The sequence below is a fragment of the Lepidochelys kempii genome, chromosome 7 (genome assembly GCF_965140265.1).
Source record: "Lepidochelys kempii isolate rLepKem1 chromosome 7, rLepKem1.hap2, whole genome shotgun sequence".
Classification (NCBI taxonomy): domain Eukaryota; kingdom Metazoa; phylum Chordata; order Testudines; family Cheloniidae; genus Lepidochelys; species Lepidochelys kempii.
This window is the reverse complement of record NC_133262.1, coordinates 181,616-196,318: the sequence shown is the minus strand read 5'-3', so window position 1 is coordinate 196,318 and position 14,703 is coordinate 181,616. Positions and strand designations below refer to the sequence as shown.

Here is a 14,703-nt window from a genome sequence, read left to right as displayed (position 1 = left end):
TCAGAACACAGCACTTTATATGTCCAAAGCACAGCTCCCACTGACCTCAGTTGCAACTATGAGCGCTCAGCACATGTGCAAAATCAGATCAGGGCCTCAAGTTAGGTGCCCAGAAAAATGAGAAAGACACAGTTAGTGACTCCCTGTGAAAAGTTTAAGTGATTTGCCCAGCATCACACAGGAACTCTGTGGCAAAGGCAGGGACAGAATCCAATTCTCCAAGATACCACTCAACTGCCTTAAATGTGAGGCTGTCCTTTCTCTTTCAGCAATCCCTGCCTCTTCACTACATATCTTCCAACCTCTGAAACAAATGAAGCAGGAATCCTACAGACAATAGTCTCCTTCACTACATAATCCTGATTCATTCCCAGCAGTTTGACCTCCAGCCTGTGTACTGAATGAAGTAGAGGTCTTGTGGAAAAGACTGCATGTAATCATGTCATTAAAGTCTGCAATCATAATGCATATGCCCAAGTAGAACAAATTAAGGTTGCACAGGCATTTCCTAACTTTCGAGTGTTTGACCATGTAACCCTAACAACAATATTTTAACACAGTTTTGTGTACAATTTCCTAGCGGGGGAAGAGGGTTGTACAAAAGTAAACAAAAAACAAAAATGCCATTATGTGGCTTCATACTGACACCACATACATGAGTCATCCAGCATGGTTGGACCCTTTCGCTCTACAAACAGACCTCTGCCCCTTGAGCAGACAGAGTAACTGACAGCAGTAACAGGCTGTCATCCTCTATAGAGTATGTCAGGGGCAGGCAAACTTTTTGGCTTGAGGGCCACATCAGGTTTCAAAAATTGTATGGGGGTGGGGGTTGGCGTGGCCCAGCCCCCCCCCCCATCCGACCCCTCCCCCTGCATCTCAACCCCAAACAGCCCCCCCCAGGACTCCTGCCCCATCCAATCCCCCCATTCCCTGTCCCCTGACGGTCCCCCCAGGACTCCTGCTCCATCTACCCCTCCCTGTCCCCTGACTGCCCCTCCCACCGTCTCATCCAACCCCTCCTCTCATTCCTGACTGCCCCCCCCGGACCTCTGCCCACATTCAACCCCCCTGTTCCCTGCCCTCTGACCGCCGCACCCCCTATCCACACCCCCGCCCCCTGACCACCACCTCAAGCTCCCCTGCCCTCTATCCAACCCTCCTTGCTCCCTTACCACGCTGCCTGGAGCACCCGGTGGCTGGTGGTGCTACAGCCAAACCACCCAGAGCACCAGGACAGGCAGCCGTGCTGCCCGGCTGGAGCCAGCCATGCCACCACGCAGCACAGAGCACCAGGACAGGCAGCCGTGCTGCCCGGCTGGAGCCAGCCATGCCACCACGCAGCACAGAGCACCAGGACAGGCAGCCGTGCTGCCCGGCTGGAGCCAGCCATGCCACCACGCAGCACAGAGCACCAGGACAGGCAGCCATGCTGCCCGGCTGGAGCCAGCCATGCCACCACACAGCACAGAGCACTGGGTCAGGCTGCGGCTCTGCAGCTGCGCTGCTGTCCAGAGCATTGCGCCGGCAGCACAGTGAGCTGAGGCTGCGGGGGAGCAGGAACAGCAGGGGAGGGACCGGGGCCGAGCCCCCAGGGCCAGGAGCTCAGGGGCCAGGTAGGAGGGTCCCGTGGGCTGGATGTGGCCCATGGGCCGTAGTTTGCCCACCTCTGGTCTAGGTGGACCAACATTAGAAGGGAATGGGAATCTCTGTCAGAGGGTTTCACAGAGATCTGCTAACAGCAGAGAAGCTGAAACACTCCAGAATCTTGGTTACATTCCAGGCTCTGAAGGAAGTGTGTTCTAATGGGCACAGACTCTTCTGCACATTCCCCCAAGTTTGACCTCTTTGCCCCAACCTCTCATCTGTCCCAGCCCTGTGTCTTCCCCAAAACCTGGCTCCTTTCCCAATCCCATTCTCATCACCTAGCCAATACAACTCTCCACTCCTCAGGCTTCTCATCCCAATCCCAGCCTCCTTGCCCAGCAAGTTCTAGTCTCACCCCTCTCCACTCCCTGTCCAAGTCCCAGTCTCTGCCCTCTTTCTTCCAGTCCCAGTTTTATTGTCCAGCTAGTCCCAGTTTCCTCCTAGCTCCTCATTGATCTCAGTCTCCTCTGGCTCCCAGTCTCAGTCTCCTTGCCCAGTGATCCCCAGTCCCTCCTGCCAGCCTACAGTTCCAGTCTTCCTTCCCTCTCCGCTTCTTTGTCACAATCTACCCCTCCCCACAGATCTGGTTCTTGTCTCCTCTGGATTCAAATTATTACTCCTGTGGGCATTCTGCGCACAATATTTTTAAATTCTGCAACTTTTATTGGTCAAATAAATGTGGAGTCTCCAGCATGGCACTGGGGAGCACAGGCCACTGGCTGTACAGAGGTGGGAAATCACTATGCAGCTCCCCCTGGGACACCCACTAAGCGATGAGGCTGCACCCAACCCTGACACAGCGCAAGGACCAGGACTGCCCCAGAAACACCCCAGGGCCCTGCCCCTCCATGCCAGGTGATCAGGTGTGGGCAGGCAGGTTCAGCAAGGCAGGATTCAAGTGTGGAGGGGCTTAGTGTGGGGGATATAGGTGTGCGTCGAGAGGGTTCTGTGTGGGACAATCTGGGTGCGGGCAGCTCAGTGAGGGATCCGGGTGCAAGGGGGATCTGGATGCACAGGGGCTTGTTGGAGGGTTCTGGCTGCAAAGGTAATGGCACTCTGAAGGGGGGTACAGGTGAAGGTGGTTGGGGCTCAGCGGGGGGGTCTGCGTGCGGGGAGTATAGAGCTCAGAAGGGGGGGTCGGGGCTTAGTGTTGTGGGGATCCAGGTGCAGATGGTTGGGACTCAGTAGAATGGAGTGCGGGGGGGAGCAGAACGGGAGTTAGGCTTGGTGGGAGGGTCTGGATGCACGGGGGTCGGGGGGGATGGGGGAGCAGCTCCCTGTACAGTGATACCTCCTCCTGCAGCTGAGGAGCGATGGGTGCAGAAAGCAGGCTCGGGAGGAGTTGGCAGAGCTTCCTACAGCCGGGGGAGAAATCTGGGGGTGGGTCTGACACAGCCCCAGATGCCATGCAGGGAAGAGGAAGTCTCATCTTCCCCAGCACAGCCAGGACTAGCAGCTGAGCCCAGCGCAGGGTAGGAGCCACCAGCCGGGTTTTCCCTAGTCCCACTCCCCACCCCATGGTGATTTACCTTTCTGCTGGCTGCCCTGGGCACCCAAAACATTCTGCTGGGAAGGGTCGTATGACAGCTCTTGTGGCTTCCCTTTGCTTCCCCATCAAAACATCATTTTCCTGTGGAGAAGCAAAGAAATCTGCAGGTGACATAATTTTTGCACACGCACAGTGGCACAAAATTCCCCCAAGAGTAAATAATTATACAGCTTCCTCCTCCACACTTCCTGGGCCCAATGGGGGCGGGGGGGGTCATTGAGAGCACAAGAGTGAGGCTCCCTGACCTCAGTGCTAGTGCCTGGTCCTGATCCAAACCACAGCAGCCTAGAACTGTAACTGCAGGGAAGGTCCTGCTCAGAACCAGGCGAGAGTATGCATGGTACTTATGGAATCTTTGCAGAATTACCTGCAAACAGCAAGTTGTTGTCAGTAGCTAACAATGTGGTGCTCTGCTCTTGTTCGATGATAACAGTTGGCTGCGTGTGTGTTCCCTCTGTGTGCTGCCCCAGCTCTATACAGACAGCCGACACAGCAGACCCAGAGAGAACCCCCAAAGACCACAGACTCTAGTAAGGTACGAAGGCACCTGGCCAGGTTTATTGTCAAAAGAAGCACAGTAATAGTTTCCTATAGACTCTAATGGACATACTAAGAATATGTGTCCCCTGGCAATGGACGCAGCTCAAGCAGTGGCGGGACACTCCACTACCCCCTAAATTGAATGACGATGTGTCCTTCCAGACCTATTCTTATACAGGTGCAGAACAGATTACTCATCCCTCCTGATGTATTGAGGTGCAGCCCATTTACTCACTGGGGTGCTGCTTCTCCCCTGTTACATGATGGTTCAAAAAAATCTATCCATCATGTTGTCCTTTTGACCCTGTCTTTAAGATGCACCTGCCTGTTCCTTGTTATCTCTGGGGAGTGTTCTGATGCCACCTTGGCACAAGTTCCTCTTATTAGCACTTACATGTGGATGCACCTGCTTCTAGCCCTCTTCTTGCCACCTTCTGTGAGTGGGGCCAGCCTCTGGCTCACAGCCCAGCCTTTGCTTAGCAATGCCTGGAAGTACTTTGGTTCAGGCTTCAGGCCTCAGACTGGGCCTCTGATACAAGAGTTTATGTTTCAAGGCCTCATCTTACTACACAAGTCACTGAGCATGTGCAAACTGTGATTTTTTCAAAGGCTTATAACTTGGTCAAAATCGGGCAGATTTCCTCACAAATACAACCTCCCCACCACCGCCAAATTTCTATTTCATGCTTTACAGAATAGGGGGGCAAAAAAGTGGTCAGATTTTTAACATAGAAAAAAACACCATATTTTCCTCTAGTCACCTTCTTGAAAACAGCTAAATTGTTTTAATTCAACCTGAGGCGGACACCTGGCATGGAAGATTTTAGCCCAGTTAAAATTTGGCATAGTTATAAGCAACTGAAAACTAGGTCTTACAGAGAAGTGTCAGGCAACCTTAAGAAAAGGTGATGTTAACAGACCAGCCTATAAAAAACTCAACTATGTTAAGAGAATGTCATTGAAGTTGCAGAGTCAAGCACCCAAAAATTAGGAAATGTGAAATCATAATGCACACACACAAAGGGGCCAAATTAAAATAGCAGCATATGGGGGTGTGTGTGAGGGAGGCAGCTGCAGGGATCAGGCTGGGATATATGGGCAACATATGGGTAAGGTTTTGAGCAGTGAGGACTGAGGGGGGAAAAGACTGAATCTTCTAAATGCTGCAGAGGAAGAAACAGTGAGTTTTGGACCCAGCCCGGTTATAAGTGGAGAAGGAGGGGCTGGAAAGGAGAAAAGTATGGGGGGAGGGGAGAAGACCGACCATCCTCCAACCTTCTCTGCACAGCTACAGAAGTACCACTCCTCTCCACCCACCCCCCATAGCACCGCCAAAGTGAAACCCAAGCAACCACCTCCAAACATGACTGTGATGGAAGGAGGAAGACGACAAATGGGACCTCAATAAGAAATACTCATACTCTCTCAGGTTGGGGGAGAAGGCAGAATCTCTATGCAGTTCTACTTCTTCCTCTCCAGAGGAGAAAGGGGATGATGCCGCCAGAATCATAGAATCACAGAATATCAGGGTTGGAAGGGACCTCAAGAGGTCATCTAGTCCAACCCCCCTGCTCAAAAGCAGGACCCATCCCCAATTAAATCATCCCAGCCAGGGCTTTGTCAAGCCTGACCTTAAAAACTTCTAAGGAAGGAGATTCCACCACCTCCCTAGGCAACGCATTCCAGTGTTTCACCACCCTCCTAGTGAAAAAGTTTTTCCTAATATCCAACCTAAACCTCCCCCACTGCAACTTGAGACCATTACGCCTTGTCCTGTCCTCTTCCACCACTGAGAATAGTCTAGAACCACCCTCTCTGGAACTACCTCTCAGGTAGTTGAAAGCAGCTATCAAATCCCCCCTCATTCTTCTCTTCCGCAGACTAAACAATCCCAGTTCCCTCAGCCTCTCCTCATAAGTCATGTGTTCTAGACCCCTAATTATTTTTGTTGCCCTTCGCTAGACTCTCTCCAATTTATCCACATCCTTCTTGTAGTGTGGGGCCCAAAACTGGACACAGTACTCCAGATGAGGCCTCACCAATGTCGAATAGAGGGGGATGATCACGTCCCTCAATCTGCTCGCTGTGCCCCTACTTATACATCCCAAAATGCCATTGGCCTTCTTGGCAACAAGGGCACACTGCTGGCTCATATCCAGCTTCTCGTCCACTGTCACCCCTAGGTCCTTTTCCGCAGAACTGCTGCCTAGCCATTCGGTCCCTAGTCTATAGCTGTGCATTGGGTTCTTCCGTCCTAAGTGCAGGACCCTGCACTTATCCTTATTGAACCTCATCAGATTTCTTTCATCAGAAAGAGAGGGAGTGAGCCTGCCATTTTCTCCTGAGCCCTCTAGATTCAGATAAGCACCTAACCACCAAACTCTGAGATGCTCACATTCAGATAATTAAAATAATCTAAAATTAATGAGATGTACGCAGAACACCCAAGTAGCTGGGTTCCACTGGTCCCAGACCTCAGCTTAGAGACATGCCCCTACTGCAAGACGTTTACAAGTTTTATTATCTAGCAATAGGGACAGTTCTGCAATTGATCAAGCTGCCAAGAGATGTTATGGAATCCTCTGAAATGGAAAAATTTGGGATCAAGAAATGACACCCATTTGCAAAGATGGTTTAGGAGTAAAATTGATCCTGCACACTACAGGTAACAGACTAGACGACACTAGAAATCGCTTCCTATACAGATGCTTGTGCAATACAACATACGTATGTCATTCACCCTGGCCATTCGGCTTGTATGCTGTACTCCTTCTCCTCCCTCATCACACACTACATGGGATCAGATTTTCAAAAGAGCTCAGGGCCAGATATTTTAGATAATTTCAGCTTCTATTCAGGCACCTAAATAAGGATTAGATTTTCACAAGTCCTCAGCACTCAACATGCTCCCAGTGTGCTGAGCCCTTTTAAAAATGTGGCCTTATTTAGGTTTTAACCTTTTAAATTGCAAGCTGTTTGAATTAGGAACCATGTCTTGCTATACATCTCAGCTCAATTCAGATGCAACTGTAAATTTAATAATGAGATAGGCACTGCCAGATGAATAAACCCTTTTGAACTGACACACAGCATTTGACGCAAGATTTTATTCCATTTTTGTTTTCCAGTGTTCAGGGTATTAGTAATAAGAATGCACTTGAACTTGCATTGTATGAGATGGTCCATCTTTTAAGTAGCAATTCTTGTTAGAGAAAGAGTTATAACAGCTCAGAACTTTAAAAAAAAAAGAACATCTTGCAGTGGAAAAAAGAGTGCCCCACAATTCTTCTCTGCTCAGAGTACTTGCCTCCACACTGTCTTCCAGAGCTGTGGGAGTATTTTTGCAATATATACCAGAACCAGGACTTGACTTCCCCTCCATCCTCCAATCAAAACAAAGATTTTCACTTTCCCTTCCACTAGCATGCTAACACCCAAGGTTTGAAATACACCCATCACTGGTGTTATCTACTTTCTTTCTTGACCTTTATAAAAATCATATGGTATTTGAAAGTTCTTACAGCTCCAAGATCTATATAAACTACCCTGCTCATCTTCTGGATGGGCAACTTCCCCACATGGCACAAGCCAATCCCTGGGGATTTTCCAGAGATGTGGGGCCCAGTTCTTATTTACACTAAGGCCCCTTTACACTGCTTGAGTAATTACATTTACACAGCAAGAGCAGTGTATGGCGGCCCTAGGGTAAATGAGAATCAGGCTCTCCATTATTCTTTAAAAATGATTTACAAAGAATCTAGATTATAATTCTGTGCTGAATACTCCAAATAAACCACCAGAGAAACAATATTCAGCAGATACTTAGTGAAACCTCAAACCTACCTGGTTTAGGTCACCCATATCCAGATATGTTGCAGCTCTCAGGCTCCTGTTCCAAGTGGTGCGCAAGCATGTACTTTTCTGGGGATGTCATGCCACAGCAGCCACAGAATCTCACTGGAACCAGCCAATGAGTTCAGGAAAGTCTGCACTTTCTGCAGAAGTGAGCAGTTTTGAGGACTTTTAAATATTTCATAAGATAAAATGTTTTAAAAGCTTTTCAAAACTGAAGTTTTCCAGGCCTCTTGAACATGGGCAACTAGACCAATCTCCCTTCTCCAAGAGTGGCCAATATCAGAAATCCCAAAAATTGCATAAAGTACTAGAATATGTAAACCTACATTATGGCGGAAATTCCTTCCTGAGAACACCTGCCAATGTGTTAACATCTTGAATCACGTGGATCAGAAATCTGTAATTTTTATTCTAATTAGTGTTGTTGCTCTTATTCATATAAATAATGTAACCCTTTTCTGAACCAAACTATTTGCCTCTATGCTCTGGAGCACAAAATTCCAGAGATTAACTATATGAGAAGTACAAAAAGTATGAAATCTTAAATTTGGTGCTTTCAAGTTCCCCCTTTTTCTTGTATTAGTGGAAAGAATAAAACAAGACCCCAACAAGCCTTTAGATTTCAAACAAATAAACCAACCTACCTTATCTCCTTCTCTTCTTCCTTCTAAACTAAACAATGGTGATTTTAATCCCATTTCATATGGGCCAATCCACTCTGCTGCCTGTAATCATTTTTACTGCCCTGCTCTAGACCTTCTCTAGTTCTTCAGTCCCTTTTTTATGACAACTTATCCAAAGATGTGAAAGCAGTATTCACAGGACAGCTGTAACACTGACTTATATCCAAAGCCATTTTCCCTCCCTCTCCCCCCTCATTTAACAAATAAAAAAACCAACCAACCCACCCCCTTCTCTGAACCACCACTGGGCAGTCAGACACCTTCACTGATTGCTAGGTCTTTTCCTGAGACAGTAGGGCATTGGTTCCCAAACTGTGGGTTGTGATGCCAAACTGGGATGCGCCTTCGGCAGATGGAGTTGTGTCAATCCGTAGTATGTGGAGGATGCCACTTAGCTCCGTACAGCGTAACCTCACATTTATGGTGCATACGAGATCATGATGAATGGAGGATACCATTCTGATGTACAAAATGGCATCCTCCACAAAGCCCTCCCAATAAATATGAGGTCATGCTGTGCGGAGGCGTCCTCCATGCAGTGTGACGTCACGTGTACAGTGCTCTTCAAAATGGCATCCTTCATGCTGTCTGGGGTCCAGGGAGGTGAGGAGATTAGTAGATAGCCCAATCAGTCCTTCTCATCTAACTTCTCTGATAGGAGATGAGGCGATGAGAGTTTGGGGGCGGTTCCTGCAGAGTGCAAGGACCTTATGAGGAGCAGCGCAGTAGTTTTGGATTTACTTTTATTCAGCGGGAAAACAGGTTGGCGCTACTGGAAATTTTTAACAAATGAAGTTTAAGTGCACAGGACCTCTCTCCTCTCCCCCAACCATCACAGGGAAATGGAGGGAGGGGAGTGACAGCCTTTCTCCCAGGAGGCACCGGCAGAATATCTACTACTGGAGTGTCAGAATATAGTGGACAGTTGCTTGGATATGAGTGATAACTCAGGGTATGTAAATGAGATGTTTTAACCATAGTAATTAGTGCTCCCAAGTACAGAGCTGAAAGCAATGCTAAGTTATAGGTTCAGGAAAGAATTTTCCCTAATCACATGCTGTCAGGAAACAAGGGCATTTTCCTCTTCCATTGGAGCACTGACTACTGATCATTTGGCAGGATCAGATGGGTGTCTCCTACAGTTAACATTTCCTGCAGTATCAGGGGGATTCTGAATACTGACAGACTTCTGTCCTCTGTATGTATTCCTTTATTCCTATGCTGCATATGATTATAGGTCCAGAAAAGCTAACCTTATGTAGCTAAATAATCTGTTACTTATTTATTCTCTATTTAAAACACAATCTGTGTCATTTTGGTTTAGTGTCCAACCCATGCTCTCTCGGTTTTATTTGCACTGCTCAATGGTATAATGTAAAGCTGAGCAAAGCCAGACCCCCAATCTTGGTGATTATATTAGAATTTATTTTTTGGATATGTCATCCCAAATACATTTTCCTACCACTTGATCTTTATCATCCAAGAGTTTACTCAGTGTTAGTGCTGAGATGGAACAAGACATACTGTAGTCCTGAAAGAGATGGGCTTATAGACTGCTGCCCTCACTATGGTCTCTGAATTTTTTTTAGCGGTACTCTCACCATAGTAGCTAGGTGTACAGTAAATAGCCTTGTGCCAGCCTCCTGATATAAGGCTCCTTCATGCACATTCTTCATGTCCAATACAACACCCCTTTCTGTGTGATCATCCCACCATAAATTTCATTTAGTGAGCACCCTGTGTCAGTGATTTCCCTAGAAGAAGGGAAGTCTAATAGGTGACAGTCAAGGGTCTGATACCCGCACTACTCACAGGAAAGTCAAGGGATAGAAGTAAGATCCAGTTCATGGCCCTTGCAAAGCCATTCAGTTGGTGCTCTCAGCTGTAATAGCCACAATTTGGTATCCAGACTTCTCTCTCTCACCTACCTCAAATTGTTCTGCTCTGCTAACTGGGAGGGAGCTGCTCCCATAGGGTGGGGAGGTGGACGTTTCCTGCTGAACAGGAAAGCAAAAACGTGCTCTGGCCTCAAGGAGACAGTTTCCCAGGGGGCTCAAGATATTAACACCACAGAGTTCAGCAAGCACAAAGCAGCTCACACCACACAAGGCAATGGAGTACAAACAGCAAACATCACACTAGCATCTCTACCTGTTCCAGGAGGAGTGAGGCTCCCTGAGGCTGCATATTTGGCAGTACTGTCTGGCCCTGTCTTGGCATAAATCACAGCAGGGAAAATAGGAGTTTGTCTGATATTTGCTGGCCTGCGTCCTGCGAAAGCTCCATTTTTTTGTAGGTTAAAACCATCCACCTGTGCGACAGTTTTTAACTTTAAAAGTCACTTGTTACATTCCAACACTTCAAGAAACAAGCTTCAGAATCTGAGGTGCATAGAGACTTCTGGCACTAAGCAAGACACAGAGTAGGTCTGGGTACTGCTTTCGTTTATAAATCATATACCAAATCCTAGGAAGGGAGGAAATGGTTTCTGGGAAAAAGAGCCAGTACAGAGATGGGAAGATGAAAAAGGGGAAAGAGCATTGATCAAACTAAAGTGTTAGTGAATGTTTCTATTTATGAAGAGTACCCACACACACACAAATATTCTTGGGAAACCCACTAGCCCAGCTAAACAAACTCAGCTGCAACCATTAGGCCTGATGTGTTTGGCATGAAACAGACACTACAAAGGAGCTGACATACCTGATGGTCATTCCACTGATCAGACTGACTAAGATAATCAGAAACATGAATAGAAAAGGAGAGCCCATCCCCTAGAACCCGAGTTGTAGCATTAGTCTATAGAATGGCATAGTATAGAATCCCGATGCTTTCCACTTACCATTTGGACTCTGGGCGGCCTTGAGACATCTTCATTTCTCTTATTGATCAATGTACCTCAAGCTGGAAAAAAAAGACAACATAAAATTTGAAGTCTATTTATTTTCTTCAGTAAATGAAACTTCCTCTGCCCTTCGGCCCTGCTATGGGCTTTTCCCCCTAGAGAAGACAAGATTGCTAGGAGCTAAGATCTAGGAGCTGCACAAAGTCCAGGGAAACAATGGAATCTATTTCTTGCCAGGGCAAGATTTTGGCTAGCAGTCCAATTGACCTTTCCAACCACAGGTACAGAAGACATCCCCAACTGGGTCCTCAGGAGTAACATAATAACAGTACCCCCTAACTTTCTTCTAATGAACAGGGATAAAATGTTTTGTTCTCATTAGGAAAAGTATACACACATTCCTGATTAGTGAGTAATGTCTCTGCCTCTGGGAGACTATCTCAGAGTTGTGCAGCCTGGAATTCATTCAGTTCAATCTATTCTAGTTGTTCCCTTGAACAGCTATTCCCCAAAGATTACAGGTCAGGCCCACAGTCTCTCGCACAACACTTACCCCCATGGTTATGAAGGGGCTCAAAGAGAAAGCACCATAAGGTGAGGATACTGACAAACACTAATATTCTAAACTGGAACATGCACAATTGGATCCCATCCTCTTCTATTAAGTTACATGCTCCACACACTATACAAAAGCAAGCATACGAAGCGTGAACACAAAATGCTAGTCAGAAGGGGGCTAAACTACAAACAAATGGGGAGGGTAAAAAGGAAAGATAGGAGAACTCTGCAAAAAAACCGAGATTTTTAGAACAAAATCAATCAAGGACCCAAAGGATATTAAGAAAAGAAATTCTTTTATACCCCAATGCTAGGAGACTGGGTTGCAAACAAGAATTGAAATTGCTCCTTTAAGAGCATAAATTCTATCTAGTTGATATTACTGAAACTTGGTGGGATGATTCACACAACTGAAATGTTAAAATCAATTGTTACAACCTATTTAGAAAGGATTGAGTAGGCAAAAAGGAAGGGGGAGTGGCCCTCTGTCAAAAATAACAATACCTTCTTTCTGAGCCACTGATAACTAAGAAGAAAATTATCTTGAATGCTTATGGACCAATGCCCTAACAGATTAAACACGAGATGGGGTACTTGTTGGTGTCTGTTATAGACCACCAAATCACAGTAGGGAACAGAATGACCACTTCACTATGCACCTATCTTCAACATGTAGGAAAAAAACCTGCATAATCATGGAGGACTTCATTCAATTTGAATGACATGCGCTAGAGGGCTCAAGCTGCCAGTACTACAATATCCTTGGCATTGCTAAACATTATAGATGACAATTTCCAAACTCAAAAAGTGTTGCAGCCAAAACAGAGGAATTCTTTATTAGACCTTGTTCTAGCAGATAAAAAGAAACTGATCACAGAATTAAAAGTTAACAGTAACTTAGGTACAAGCAATCATAACTCGATCGTGTTTCTAATGTGCAAGCAGAATAAACTCCTGACCAGTTATTTTATATATACACACACACACACACACATATATACACACACGGTGCTTTACTAGGACCAGTTTCAAAGCTGAAAACAATTTGAGCCAAATCAGTTAGGAGGAAGCATTAAATCAGAAAAATGTGAATGATAATTGGGAATAATTTAAGAACATATTACCAGATGCCCAAAAAGCCACAATCCCACAACTGAGGAAGGAGGGCAGTGCTGCTTAAAATAACAACCTGGTTTTGAGGCAAAGTGAAGGCAGCTGTAAAAAAATAAAATATAACAAATGGAAGAAAGAAGTTGACAGTAATGAACATAAATCAGAAGCTAGGAACTGTAGAAAATTGATAATGGAAGCAAAAGGACACAAGGAGAAGTTTATGGACAGCAGAATTAAGGATAATGAATTTAACTATATTGGGAGCTAAAAGAATTCTGACAATGGGGTTAGTCCATTACTAGATAGAAATAGTAGAATTATTAATAATATTGCAGAAAAAGCAGAAGTGTTCAATATATATATTTCTGAAGGGGAACAAATGATATAGTCTCATCATATGGTGATGAAAACACTTTCTATTCTACTAGTATCTATGGGGGATGTTAAACAGAAGCTACTAAAAGTTAGACATTTTATAATCAGCAGGTCCAGATAACTTGCATCCAAGACTTTTAAAAGAGCTGGCTGAGGAGCTTGCTAGACCGTTACTGTTGATTTTCAGTAAATCTTGGAATACTGGGAAAGCTCCAGAAGACTGGAGCTAATGTACCAATGTTTAAAAAGGTTAAACAGGAGGTCCTGAGTAATTATAGGCTGGTCAGCCTGATATTGATTCCCGTCAGCTGATACAGGATTTGATTAATAATGAACTAAAGGAGGGTAATGTAATTAATGCAAATCAAAATGGGTGTATGGAAAATAGATTCTGTCAAACTAATTCTATATTTTTTTATGAGATTACAAATTTGGTTGATAAAGGTAATAGTGTTGACATAATGTATTAGACTTCTCTAAGGCGTTTGACTTGGTGCAGCATGAGAGTTTGAATCATAAACTAGAACGATATAGAATTAACATGTCAAACATTAGATGGATTAAAAATTGGCTGAGTGGTCTCAAAATGCAACTGTAAACAGGGAATTGTCATTGAGTGGGTATGTTTCCATTAGGTTCCTGTTGGGATCGGTTCTTTGCCTTACAGTATACCATTTTTATTAATGACCTGGAAGAAAACAAAATAATCACTGATAAAGTTTTCAGATGACCAAAAATTGGGGAGTGATAAATAATGAAGATGACAGATTATTGATTCAGAGCGATCCGGATCACTTGGTAAACTGGGAGTAAGTAAACAACGTGGTTTTTAATTAGGCTAAATGAAAATGTATACATCTAGGAACAAAGAATGTAGGCCACACTTACTGGATGGGGGACTCTATCCTGAGATGCAGTAACTCAGAGAAAGATTTTGGGATCATGGTGGATAGTAAGCTGAGCATGAGCTCCCACTGTGCTGCTGTGGCCAAAAGGGCTCATGTAATCCTCGGATGCATAAACCGGGGAATCTCAAATAGGTGTATGAAGGTAATTTTACCTCTATGTTTGGCATTTGTGCGACTGCTGCTTGAATACTGTGTTCAGTTCTGGTGTCCACAATTCAAGAAGGATGTAGATAAATTGGAGAGGGTTCAGAAAAGAGGCACAAGAACGATTAAAGGATTAGAAAACATGCCTTATATATAGTGATAGATTAAAGGAGATCAACCTATTTAGCTTAACAAAGAGAAAGTTGAGGGGTGACTTAATTACAGTCTAAGTCCTTATACGGGGAACAAATATTTGATAATGGGCTCTTCACTCTAGCAGAGAAAAGTATAACAAAATCCAATGGCTGGAAGTTGAAGCTAAACAAATTCAGACTGTACATATGGTGGAAGTTTTTAATGATGAGCGTAATTAACCATTGGAACAATTTACCACGGGTTGTGGTGAATTTTCCATCATTGACCATTTTTAAATCAAGATTGGATTTTATTTATTTTTATTTTTTTTAAAGATCTCCTCTAGGAATT

At 45.1% G+C, this 14,703-nt stretch overlaps 1 protein-coding gene across 11 annotated transcripts in view; it reads right to left on the bottom strand.

Annotated features, from left to right (window-relative positions):
• PLXNB1 (plexin B1) overlaps positions 1-14,703 on the bottom strand; it is a 191,024-nt gene that overhangs the window by 140,197 nt on the left and 36,124 nt on the right. For 6 of the 11 annotated variants that reach the window (XM_073350752.1, XM_073350762.1, XM_073350753.1 and 3 more), the window contains 2 exons: positions 11,117-11,178; positions 3,177-3,277 (listed from right to left, as the gene is read on the bottom strand). In XM_073350752.1, coding sequence (XP_073206853.1) covers positions 3,177-3,277; positions 11,117-11,119 — 104 coding nt within the window. In that variant the 5' untranslated portion in view covers positions 11,120-11,178. Of the gene's footprint in view, positions 1-3,176; positions 3,278-7,579; positions 7,746-11,116; positions 11,179-14,703 lie in introns of those variants that run through there. The other 5 variants (XM_073350758.1, XM_073350757.1, XM_073350760.1 and 2 more) reach the window with 3 other exon arrangements.